The sequence below is a fragment of the Sapajus apella genome, unplaced genomic scaffold (genome assembly GCF_009761245.1).
Source record: "Sapajus apella isolate SASKATOON/1434 unplaced genomic scaffold, GSC_monkey_1.0 scaffold83, whole genome shotgun sequence".
Lineage (NCBI taxonomy): Eukaryota > Metazoa > Chordata > Mammalia > Primates > Cebidae > Sapajus > Sapajus apella.
Genome location: NW_022437023.1, coordinates 6,859,520 through 6,872,510, shown reverse-complemented (window position 1 = coordinate 6,872,510; position 12,991 = coordinate 6,859,520). Strand labels below are relative to the sequence as shown.

At 53.1% G+C, this 12,991-nt stretch overlaps 1 protein-coding gene across 1 annotated transcript; it reads left to right on the top strand.

Annotated features, from left to right (window-relative positions):
- Window positions 1–4,139: 4,139 nt before the first annotated feature.
- Window positions 4,140–12,889, top strand: KCNK16 (potassium two pore domain channel subfamily K member 16). The gene is made up of 6 exons (XM_032253624.1): window positions 4,140–4,660; window positions 4,899–5,147; window positions 8,552–8,666; window positions 9,738–9,904; window positions 10,742–10,907; window positions 11,240–12,889. The coding sequence occupies exons 2-6, from the start codon at window positions 4,935–4,937 to the stop codon at window positions 11,461–11,463; spliced, it is 885 nt and encodes a 294-aa protein (XP_032109515.1). The 5' UTR covers window positions 4,140–4,660; window positions 4,899–4,934; the 3' UTR covers window positions 11,464–12,889.
- The last annotated feature ends 102 nt before the right edge of the window (window positions 12,890–12,991 follow it).

The window sequence follows — 12,991 nt, the reverse complement described above, 5'->3', positions numbered from 1 at the left end:
CAGAAAGTCCCTTATCACCTCCGGATGTCAGGCCACACTCTGCCATCAGGCCTGGCCATGTCAGACTCTCCATTAATTGATTTTGCCCTCCCCCTTGGGAAGCATAAATTGGCTCTGCTCATTAGCAGCAATAATTCCCTGAAAGAGATTGTAAATTATGCCTTGTGTCCACCCAGAGCTCACAGCAGAGTGGTGCCCACGTAGGGAGATGTTGGACTGGGAGGTCTCCGCAGCCCTGCAGCTTTTCTCCTCAGCTTGACCAAGTGCTGACCTCACAAGACCACAGTGGACTAGGAAGAGTAGCTGAAACGGGACCCGGCACAGGGAGGGTGCTCAGTCAGTATGTGAAGAACGAGTCAAGGCAGGATGCAAGGGAGGCAGGATGGGGACTTCCACTCTGGTGCAGAGAGCTTTGTGGGCCTCTTGAGCTGAGCTCTCCCCCAGAGTCCACCATGACGCTGCCCTTTCTGTGTCTTTTGTGGCCCTGGGGTTTTCAGAAGTCCCCCTTAAACAGAAAATGCTTCTGAGAAAGACTCTATCCTACACCCCAGCCAGGTGATGTCTTCTTGGGCTCTGGCTGGTTTGTGAAAAACTGATGTAAGAGGGAGATGTGAAGGTGTGACCAGAAGAGAGTAGAGAGGCACAGTAAAGAGAAAGAGCCAGGAAAGGCAGGAGGAAGCTGTTCTGGCTGACTTTGCCGAACATGGTAGATTCTCAACAGATAGTCCCAGCATACAATAGGTTCCCAACAGATAGATAGTCCCAGCACACAGTAGGTTCCCAACAGATAATTCGTAAATGAATGGAGTGTCAGCCCACAGTGATCCTGGTACCACTTCCTGCCCAGTACCTGAGGGAGGGAGGGCACCCTGATGGCTGATTTAGCCCTCTCTCTACCCCAGCCCATCTTAGATGTCCCTACGGCCCACTGTGTTCATCCTCTTCTTCTATGCAGATAGTCCGTTCTCTTGTCCTTCATTTCTGTCCCTCTTAAAACAATCATCATTACTTGTGGGCTGTGTCCAGACTGATCAAAGACACTCAGTGCTACAGGGCTGCTCAGTCCTGCCTGAGACCCTGCAGACATCCATGGATGAGCTTTCTAAATGATACACGACAGAGCTCTCCATGTATTGAGCTTCTCCAGGGCAATCAAATAGGGTTTGACTCTCACACTGCCTTTCAGACATAATTCTAACTCTTGCCTAAGGCAGGAGCTGGTGCACCTGTGGTAGAGAGGAGTACCAGCACTCTGTTGCTCCATCTGATTCCAGATGCTTTCTTCTCCCTCCAAGATAAGCCCACATCCCAACAAGGTGCTGTCTGAGAAAGCTCCAGGACCAGCTGAGGTGGGGTTTGCACAGAACCACTTCAGAGACCCCAAGATGGCCTCAGAGGAATCCAGAAGCAGCAGAATTCCAGAGAAGATGGGCTCCATCACAGCCCCCACAGACAGGGCCATGCCTAAGTGCCTAAGCCACAGGGCAGACGAAAGGCTGCAGGCTTGTCACTGCGTTCTTAATGAACAGCCCATCCAGCGTGGGCTCCACCTCCCCTCACTGCAATTTGTTGTTTGGTTTCGTTTGGTTTTTAGCAGAACCCTGTGCTACTATCAGTCTCTTGATCATCCACATACCTGAAAATAATAAATTTCTCCCCCTTGTTTTATCTTCTGCAAGGTCTATCTCTCTCTGTCTCTCTCTCTCTCTGTCTCTCTCTCTCCCTCTCTCTATCTCTCTCTGTCTCTCTCTCTGTCTCTCTCTGTCTCTCTCTCTGTCTCTGTCTCTCTCTCCCTCTCTCTCTCTCTCTGTCTCTCTCTCTGTGTCTCTCTCTCTCTCTGTCTCTCTCTCTCTCTGTCTCTCTCTCTCCCTCTATCTCTCTCTCTCTGTCTCTCTCTGTCTCTCTCTGTCTCTGTCTCTCTCTCTCCCTCTCTCTCTCTCTCTCTCTCTCTGTCTTTCTCTCCCTCTCTTTTGTTCTCTCCTCCTTATTACAAAAACAATTGTGGCTTGTCCTGGACAGACAGGCCACTGTATCTGCCACAGCAGATACAATGGTGGCTACACGTGTGATGCCCCCATCCCCTAGGCTGGGGCAGGTCAGCTGAGGGAGGCACTTCACCCAAGGCCAGGCCATCCTCAGCCCACCAGACACCTCTAGAGTAGCCACCATGAAAAGGCACTCCTGGGCACTTAGCCTCTCCATAAAGGATTTAAGTCAAGAAATACCAAGGGAAAGAAGCAGAGGACAACGGAGCAGATCTGACCGGATGCCAGGAGGGGAGCCCCAAGGCAGAGAAACGGCAGACAGGAAGCACCTGGGGTGAGTGGCGAGCGGTCGGGCCAGGCTGCCAGTAAAAAGCTAGAAGGCTCCGGAACCCTGGCTGCTCCCTAGTTCCTACAGCACAGTCTAATTACCAGAAATACCCGGAGTGTGTTCTGATGCCTTCCAACCCAAAGAGTTGGAACTTGAATAGTTTTTGAGAAAGAACTCAGGCGGGGCTCAGTGTCTTATGCCTGTAATCCCAGCACTTTGGGAAGCTGAGGCGGGTAGATCGTCTGAGCTCAGGAGTTCAAGACCACCCTGGGAAACATGGCGAAACCCTGTCTCTACTTAAATACAAAAAATTATCCAGGTGTGGTGGTGCATGCCTGTAATCCCAGCTACTAGGGAGGCTGAGGCAGGAGAATTGCTTGAGCCCTGGGAGGCGGAGGTCGCAGTGAGCTGAGATTGCACCACTGCCCTCCAGCCTGGGTGGCAGAGTAAGATTCCATCTCAAAAAATAAAAATTAAAAAAAAAATTCACAATAACAATTGGGAAGTAACAGAATACCTAATAATGGCTGAAACAAATAAGGTTTATGTTTCTAACATAAAAAGATCTCTAGAGAGAGGTATGCCGGGGAACTGGTCCAGTGTCTTTGCAGTACCCATGACCTCACCCTCAGGGACACAAGATGGCTCAGCAGGTCCAGACAGAAAGAGGGAGAAATGTGGGGCCAGCTGCAGATGAACCCGTCGTCAAGAAACAACAATTTTACCTGAACCTCCATAGCCCACTCTGCCCAATCATGGCTGGACCTGGGTCATGCAGCCACCCCCAACTGCAAGGGAGCCTGGGAAAGAGGGTGCAGGGGACACATTGACCTCAGGTCTCCTCCCCAGGCTTTGATGTGTCTTTCTTCCAGTGGCCTAGCTTGCACCTGGGGCTCTCCTTTGGTGGACTCTCCACAGGCTCCTGGAGCCATCTTGCCTGAGAAATGCACAAGTGACTGACTAAAGTGGGGATATGAAAGCCCAGCTCCCCTGCTGGGACTCGCTGGGGTATGCTTCACCTGCCAGAGCTCCCAGGAACCAGGCTGAGGCTGGGACTGCGGTGCCTTGTTGGGCTTTCTCCTCGCCCTGACCCTCTTGCCCCATTGTCTGATGGGTCTGCACTGACTTCGCTGCTCCCAGGGGCTGAAACAGAGGGGAGGAAGATTAGCACGATGACTTACACCAATTATGCTCCATTGCCTGGGGTTGACACTTACAAAGCGGGGTTCTGCTAGCTGGGAAGGAGGGAAAGGATACTCAGCAAGCAGCTAATAATGTCTGCAGCCACAGCGCATTAAAGGAAACAGCAGAACACACAGCAGAGAAGTCGGAATCCTCACCCTGTGCTAGTGGGAATATAAAATGATTCAGCCACTTTGGAAAATCCGCTGGCAGTTCCTCAAAAAAGTCAACACAGAGTGGCCAGATAGTACAGAAATTCCACACCTAGGTATGTACCTCTGAGTAATGCAAACATGTACACAAAAAAAACTCACACACAGAGGCTCATAGCTGCTTTATTCATAATAGAAGAAAACAGAGACAACCCAAATGTCCATCAACTGGAAATCAAATGGATAAACAAATGTGTTAAAGCCACGTAATGAAATATTACGCAGCCAGAAAGAAAGATGAAGTATCGTTATATGTTGCAACAAGGCTGAATCTTGAAGACTCCGTGAATATACTAAAAACCATTGAATTGCACACTTTAAATGTGTGGATGATACGGCATGTGAAATATGTCTCAATAAAGCTGCTACACATGTATGTGAACAAGCACCTGCACACACACACATGAAAAGAGAAAGGAAAGCATCCTCAATTCCACCCACTCAGAGCTGCTGTTACCATCCTAGGATCAGGATATACTTTAAGTTTCTTTTCAATTCACATGGATATTTCACCGACATATCCTCTGAAGGTAACCCACTAGAGAGCTTCATTCAAGACAAATTAGCAAAAGCTATAAAGCCATTGTGTCCAATTTATCAGCAGAATCTACCCTGATACTCTTACCATCAGGCTGAGCGAGACAATCAGCTATTTACTTTGCCCTGATTTGTCACTCAGTTTACTCATCCTGAGGTTCCCCCAATAGGCAGGTCAATTCTCCTGCCCCATTTTGTAGCCAAGGCAACTGAGTAGAAGGTTTATTCACACCCATTCGGATCTCTTCCCAGCTCCTAAGCTGGGGGCTTGCAGCCTTCAAGAATGAAGACACTGGGGGCTGCCAAGAGAGCCCACTGGGGCCTGTACAGAGTGAGCACACCTATCCGATTTAGCCCGGAAACATCCATCCAACTTGAAGCCAGACGGAGAGACATGAAGCACTCAGGAAGACCTGGTAGGTCTCTTTGAAGGGTCCATGATACTGACTTCCATGGAAACAAAGGCCGGGTGGGGGTGGCCGGCCTGTTTGCGCTCACAGCACAGCACTTAGTGCAGCCAAGCTGAGCCGCACTGTTCAAACAGTCTTCCCCAGCCTCCAGACACCTGTGCCGAGGAGGAGGGCAGGGCACGGCAGGCAGGGCACAGGTCCCTGGGTGCTTTCTCCTCACCTGTTTCCCGCCTCTTCCCCTTAGCCAGCCCCACGGCCCTGGCAGGGTCCTGGCCACACCATGCCCGGTGCTGGGCTCTGCAGCTGCTGGGGTGGCCAGGTGCTGCCCCTGCTGTTGGCCTATGTCTGCTATCTGCTGCTTGGTGCCACCATCTTCCAGCTACTGGAGAAGCAGGCGGAAGCTCAGTCCAGGAACGAGTTTCAGCTGGAGAAGCTGCGCTTCCTGGAGAACTACACCTGCCTGGACCAGTGGGCCCTGGAGCAGTTTGTGCAGGTGAAGGGGAGCGATGTGGGATTGGGATGGAGAGGCCTGAGAAGGCTGGTGGAATGGGGGTTCCTGTGGCAGATCCAGAGTCCTCACCCAGGGGCGGATGCCCCGTTTGGAAGCACCATGTGGTGGAAACAGAGAGCCTGATGAGATCTAGTCCTGGATTCTGGCCCCAGGTCTACCTTGAACAGGTCACTTAACCTCTCTAGACCCAAATGCCCTCATCTAAAAGGCAAAGAGAATTACCATATCTAAACTGCAGACATTTGACAGCAGATTAAAAGCCCTCTCTAAGCTGTCACTTGCTGGATGAATGGGAACCAGATGTCAGTTTTATCAACGCTGTGCAAATTTCCTTCTCCCACACTCTCACACTTCCCCTTCCCCAACTCCAGGACTGCAGCTCCTTCTGCTCTCTCCCCAGCTGCAGGTGGGAGACACAGATAAACGCCAGGAGCAGCCACCAAGCTGGCCTTTCCTGGCCTGTTTGTACCTGGAGCTGGGTTTGGGGGGCAATGGCCAAGGTGACTGAGATTGCCAACATGGCACCCAAAGAGGGCCCTCTCTTGGTAACAGAGTGGGTCACCCTCTGCCTGGGTCCTCTCTGCTTCTCTCTTTCCCAGAAATAAGGCAAAACCAGGTGTTGTGGGGGGGAGGTGAATGCATCTGAAACAGGCGCTGGAGCGACAGCCCCTGCAAAGGAATAGACCAAATGCAGAATCACTTTATCAATTATCTATTATCTATTGATAATCAGTATTTACTGAGCATTTACAATGTGCCTAAACCAGTGGGGAGCAGGGTCATCATGGCCAGCTTCATCCAATCATGATTCACTCACCTAACACTGAGCGTGTTACCGGTGTCTTCTCATAATTACCTATTACAATCCCTATCTCCCGGGAACTGAGGTAGAATACATTGGCCAAGGCTACACAGCCACTGGTAGAGACAGCACTCACTCCCAGGCCTCTGGCGCTGGAGCCCTGGGTCTTCACCGTACGAATTAGCACAAGTGCTGGGGCCAGGATGCAGCCTAGAGCAGTAGTTCTCAAAGTGTAGCCCCAGGATCAGAATCAGCATCACCTAAGAGCCTGTTAGAAACGCAGATATCAGGCCCCACGCCACACCTGCTGACTCAGGAACTCCAGGATGGGTCCCGCAGGCTGGGTGTCAACAAGCCCTCCAGGTGATGTTGGGGCCCCTCGGGACGGAGAACAGCCAGCCTAGAAGATGATGCAAGGGCTGGGTGGTCACAGAGAACTTTCTGGAGCTGTGAGAGACCAGGAAATGAGGTCTCCAGCTTCAGGTTTTCCTCTCTTCTCCCTGATGGATAGGGTTAGTCCAAGTTAGGGGTCCATAGTACCTCTTCGGGGTTGAGAACAGTTTAGGAGCCCCCAAAACCCTGGGAATGAGGCAGAGGCCCTGGAGAAGCTGAAACATCCTCCTCCCTCTGCTCTGCATTGGAGGTGAAAGCCAAGCTGAAGGGCATGGGAAGGGTTGGTAGCTGTGACCTGGACTTGCTCTGTAAACCAAGAAGAAGGGAGGCTATCTGCTTGGTTGCAGCCCTGAGGGGGTTGCCACTGAGTAACCCCAGGGACCTCCCCAGGGAAGACAGACATCCCTTTCCCTGAGAGTCCTCAGCCTCGGGAGAGACCCTTCCTTGCCAGGGGCAGTTCAGCCGGGCAGCAGCAGAACGCTGGGGTGAGATTCTGGAAGAACACACATTCCTGTTGAACTCCCTCACACACAGGGCGTAACTAGTATTAGAAGCAGTATTAAAAATTGCCTCCGTGGGAAAACACTGCTTGCCCAAGTTCACAGAACTGGGAAGGCGGAACCCGCTGCTGCCTGCATCCACGCACGGGCACTCGGCAGCCTCAGCCAGATGAGGGGCTGCAGGCCTGGCGGGGTGGGTAGGGGGTGGGAGATGGTCCAGGACTAGAGTACTTGCCCCCAAGAGTTAGGGTCTCCAGAGAGAGAGCCTGTTCAGGAACGTTGGGCCCTGGCCACTTTGTGGGTGTGGGAAAGAGAGGGAGGCCAAAGTCCACATCTTAAGAGGCCGTTCCCATCAAAGTGAGGAGAAGCAGACAGCCTGTGACCGCGGATGCCCTGACTGGCTTGGTCCACCAGGGTCATCCCAGCCCTGATCCCAGCACCCCCACACAGCCAGCGGGAGCCCGTTCCCATAGGAGTGGGAAGCCAGAGCTGTTGTGTCCCTGGCTTCCTCCTGCCTTTGGAGCTCTAACAGGTGGCAAGGCTGTGCTGCTGCCCCGGGAGAAGATTGGCGGGAGGTGAGGAGAGAGCCCTACCCATTTGCCAAGGGGGCTGGGTCCAGGGACTAGAGGTTGTTGGGGGTGGGGCGGTCGAGGGGGAGGTGTAGGCTCAAGCCTGCAAAGGTTTGGGTTCTGTAAAAACACATGTAACACACATACACTAAACATGCACACACGTACAACACACACACAAACATGCACACACGTGCAACACACATACACATAAACATGCACACACGTGCAACACACATACACATAAACATGCACACACGTGCAACATACACATACACAAACATGCACACACGTGCAACACACATATACACATAGACATGTACGCATGTGCAACACACAGTTGCCAAGCACAACACACGCATACAACACATCACATATAAACACCAACCACCACACACACACCACATGCATACAACACATCACATATAAACACCAACCACCACACACACACACACACACACCACATGCATACAACACATCACATATAAACACCAACCACCACACACACACACACTCACACACACCACTTTTGTCCTGGCCTCTGTTGGAATTTCTCCTATAGGCAAGGGCTGGAGCTCACTGGAAAGCAGCAAAGAGCAAGGGGGCCCACTCACCTGGACACTTAGGGAACACAGGGTTCTCTGTCCCACCGTTAGCTTCATGGCAGGCAGCCCACGGCTTCCCTGTGGTCCCGAAACTCTATGTTCCCCAGCAATGCCTTCCAGACACATCCAGCCTGAAACCCTCCCATTGTTCTAACAACCGATATTTGTGCCATCCTTTTGGCCACCAGCAGCATCTCCCACGGGACCCCCTCCCTGAGCCTCCTCTACCTTACCCCTCAGGCCCATCTCCCGCTCCAGCCCGTGCTTGCAGCCCACACCTCAGGACGCCCTGGCCAGTGGAACACACACTGGAGGTGGAGTCCAGTGACCTTGCACAGGCCCCTTAGCCACTCTGAGCCTTCATTTCCTTTTCCATGAAATGAGAACAATACCATCTAAGAGTATCATTAGATGAGATGACACAAAAGCACCCGGCCAAGAGCGTGGCACCAACTGGTGCCCCATAACCATCAGCTCCTTCTTCCCCCCCTCCCCACCCCATGTCACCTCCCCACAGGTCATCATGGAAGCCTGGGTGAAAGGTGTGAACCCCAAAGGCAACTCCACCAACCCCAGCAACTGGGACTTTGGCAGCAGTTTCTTCTTTGCAGGCACAGTGGTCACCACCATAGGTAAAGGGCTGGGGTAGAGAAGAGCTTCCCTAAGCCCCTGTCTTAGTTTGGGATCCCTAAATGCAGATGCTGAGACAAGGATATGGTTTGTCTAGGAGATGATTCAGGAAGCCCAGGGAGGGAGTGGGTAAGTGAAACAGTAGGGAGAGGAAGGCAACGAAATTTGCATTAATGAGCAGATTACTGGCTTAGGTGACTGGGCTCACTTCTGCTTGGGACTTTCTGAGAGGCTAGATAGAGCCCATCCCCAAAACAGTCCCAACGAGGGACAAGAATGAGAGGCCGTTTAGCTACCAACCCCTGCCCTCAGAGGTTGATATCTGGTCCGGACTGTATTCGTTCCCCAGTATTTTGAACCTTCCCATAGACCATGCACACTCCTTCGACCACAAGAATCTCTCAGGTAGAGAGATGTGCAGGAGCTGGGAACTGGGGGTGATTTGTTTACAGCCACTGTCCACCAAAGCTGCAGGTAGTATCCTGTGTGTTCCAAGGGAACAGGGCAATGAGAGCAGCTGCTACACCCCCTCGGCCAGAAAACTCACTCCATCCCATCCCAAGGAAACTGTCAGACCCAGGTCTGCCCCCATCCATTCATTGAAGTGCAATTCCACATACTTTCCTTGAAGTCGGGTGACATTCCAGGCAGAGTGATGGAGTTGGGGGTGGGAAATACAAACTTGGATCAGACCCAGGTTCAGCCCTCAAGGAACTTCCAGTCCAACAAAGAGGAACACACTAAGTACACACACAAACCAATAATAGAAGACAATGTCAATAATTACATAGCAATGACATTAAACACTGTGGGGAACCACACCCAGTAGGGAGAAGGAGAGTGGCAGAAAGGAGGGCTTCATGGAGGCAGTCATTTGAGATGGGCCTTCAAAAAGGAGCAGGAGTCCTATAAATAAAAATATTCCAGCAGAGTTCATGGGAACAGGGGAGCTTCTCCTTCTCACCCCAAGAGGTGGTGGCGGACAAACATTGGCCAGAGTCTGGGGAGGAGGACCAGAGGGCGCTCGGGAGTCTCCCTTTCTCCATATTTGCACACGCTCCCTCCCCTTGCAGGATATGGGAACCTGGCACCCAGCACAGAGGCAGGTCAGGTCTTCTGTGTCTTCTATGCCCTCCTGGGCATCCCGCTCAACGTGATCTTCCTCAACCACCTGGGCACAGGGCTGCGTGCCCACCTGGCCACCATTGAGAGATGGGAGGACCAGCCCAGGCGCTCCCAGGTATGCCCCCTAATTCCCTTATGGGCCTGCTATGACAGAGCTGTTGCAAGTGGAGTCCTCCAGAAGGCAATGCTGAGATGGAGTTTGGCATGCATGGTGTTAGGGGTAGATGCCTGTGAAAAAGGAAGGGTGAAGGCCAGGTTGGGCAGAGCGGTGAGTTGGATTTCTGTGCATGCTCTACAAAGGCTTGGCCTCAGGGAGCTCTGCAGCATGTGCGAGCTGTCAGAGTTGTCCCACAGTGGGCCAAACCAGCCAGGCTTTCATACCTGCCTCAATCAGGCACTGGGTGTGGCCTTCCTAGGAAGGGTGTGCCCCTGGACCAGGAGGTTCTCTGCAGCTGAGCACCCTGAAGGAGCTGGCAGCTGGCCCACAGCCCTCCTTTGAGTGGGGGATCTCAGCAGCACATCTCCAAGGACATCACAGAACTCCGACATCCTTTTGTGCAGTAGCAAACAAGGTCTGCAGGCCGCCCAGTGGGCCCCCAGTGCCCACCCTTGGCCAGCTGCTTGCAAGGGCAGAGGCATGCAGACTGTTCAATGATACTTTTCTGTCCCAGATCTGAGTCCCCAGGGAGCCTGTTCATGTGTGATTCCGAAGCCCAAAGGGTCTCCAAGTTGCTCCTTGACCCACCAAAGCAATCCCTCTGCCCAAATCTTTCCCTGGGTGGGACTAGGTCATGCACACATAGATACAACCCCCACCTCAAGAGTCTGCAGCGCAGGGAAGGGGCCTAGCTATGGCCCAGTCCCATTCCCATGTTTACCCCAGACTCCCCACAACCTCGTACGATCCTGGAGCCTTTCAAGTGGACTCAGGGGCCGACTCCCTCCCTCCCAGCTACTGCGAGTCCTGGGCCTGGCTCTGTTCCTGACCCTGGGGACGCTGGTCATTCTCATCTTCCCCCCCATGGTCTTCAGCCGTGTGGAGGGCTGGAGCTTCAGCGAGGGCTTCTACTTTGCTTTCATCACTCTCAGCACCATCGGCTTCGGGGACTATGTTGTTGGTGAGAACAAGACAGTCACATATATCGGGGGGCGGGGGCACGGGATTTGGGGGATGGAGAGATGTCAGCTGAGGACAACTATTGAGGATAAGATAGCTCCTCGTCATTCAAAGAAGCCAAACCAGTGATTTCTGGGACTACTGTGGATTCTAAGCAACATCCTCAGAAGTCTCTGGTCTAGGACCCACACCACCCCCCAGACCTACCTCCACTGATTATCCTTGTTATGAGGAAGAGGGAGAGGGCATTCTGGCCGGTGAGGGTCCCTATGGAAACTGGAGGTGGCTGTGTCCTGAGACCCCTGGCATTGATGCCATTCTGTTCCCTGACAGGCACAGACCCCAGCAAGAATTATATCTCAGTGTACCGGAGCCTGGCAGCCATCTGGATTCTCCTGGGCCTGGCGTGGCTGGCGCTGATCCTCCCACTAGTTCCCCTGCTTCTGCGCAGGTGCTGCCAGCTCTGGCTGCTCAGTAGGGGCCTCGGCGTCAAGGACGGGGCAGCCCCTGACCCCAGTGGACTCCCCAGACCTCAGAAGATCCCTATTTCTTCATGAGGCTCCCGGGTGGCCCCAGAAACCCCTTACATCTTCCCCAGTCCCACCTTACCTGCTCTCTGGATTTCCAGGTCTGTCTCCTCCTCTTCTAACCCCCTCACTTCTCAGCCAGGACTGGTTACAGGAGCTCTCCCAAGAGATAACGGAAAAGGTATGCCCAAGAAAAGAACAGAGAGGAGATGTGAGATAGGATTAAAAACATGTGCGGATAGGGAGGTGTACCCTTGTCCCAGAGCCCCTGCCACAGCCTTCCACAAAAAGGTAGCTTGGAAGAGTGGCCAGATCTCCACTGCCCTCCCCTTCCAGGAGACCTTACACAAACAAAGGATGACTTCACTTTTGCCTCATTTGATACCTGTACAGTGCATTTGCCAAGTCCCTACTATGTGCCAGGTGCTGTGCCAGGGTCTGGGGATACAGCAGTGGAAGTGCCTGCCCTTGATGTGCCTTTAGGTGCTAGACAAGCAAAGAGGTGGCCCCAACACAGTACCCAAAATGCTATGATGGGAGCAGCCCCACAGTTGATGAGAGCACTTGGAATCGGCTGGCACTCAAAGTTCTCCAGCTCTCCTTGCCTAGAGGTCCAGGGCTGTCCTTGAGCAAGGCTTAGGACCTCTTGGGTGTCCCACCCACTTTCCCAGACATGGCCTCCCCTGACCCTCACAGGCCACCTGCTTAACTTCATCCCTCCCTCTGGACTCCTGCCTTCTCAAGGGCCTTTGCCAACAACCCCTGGGAAGCCAGAGAGCCAGCAGAGACCAGGATCCTTCCAGAAAGTGAGCTCAATGAACATCTGGCCTCTCTCAGGAATGCATCCTCCAGGTCTGGTCTTTCCCCTGCCAGACTGCAACGTCCCTGACCAAAAGGAGAGATTTGACCAATCCATCCCGAGGCCTGGAAACTTAGGCCTCTGCCTTTCCCACCACCCAACAGTAAGTGGGCTCCTACGTGGCTGGGTTCCTCTGCACAGGACTGAGGCAAGGCTGTGGAGGCAAGGCTGTGGAGCCAAGGAGGCTCCAGGCAGGAGACCCAGGGGAGGATCTACAGCAGCAAGAGGAGTCCAAGTCACACCCCAGGACTTCGCCACATCCAAGAGAGGACTGGGAAGCTGAGGACGCATGGACTCTTCACACTGCCTGGACTCTTCACACTGCCTGGACCTTCCTCCACTCTGGGTAGAGGGGTTTTGGGGGCCTTCTCAGAAGCAAGGAGTGGACAAGCCTCTTGGTCAAGGCTCCTCTTGCCTCCCAAGCTCATGGACAAGTGGCAATCAGCTGGGGCCCCTTTTTTGGGTGCAAAGGAAAGTACAGAGGTGTGGGAGACCCAAGGAGGTCTTGAGATTGGCAGACAGCAAGTCCTTGGAGATAGCCCCCAGTCCCAGAACTTAAGCAGGGGCCCCAAGACAATAAAGTTGGTCTCTACTATCTCTTCCTCTGAGTGCAGTTTCCAGGAGTCCCTCCCCCGGTTCATTTCAGGAAATGTTAGGGGCTCCAGGCTACTTCCGTCAACGCCTGCGGTCACCCAGCAG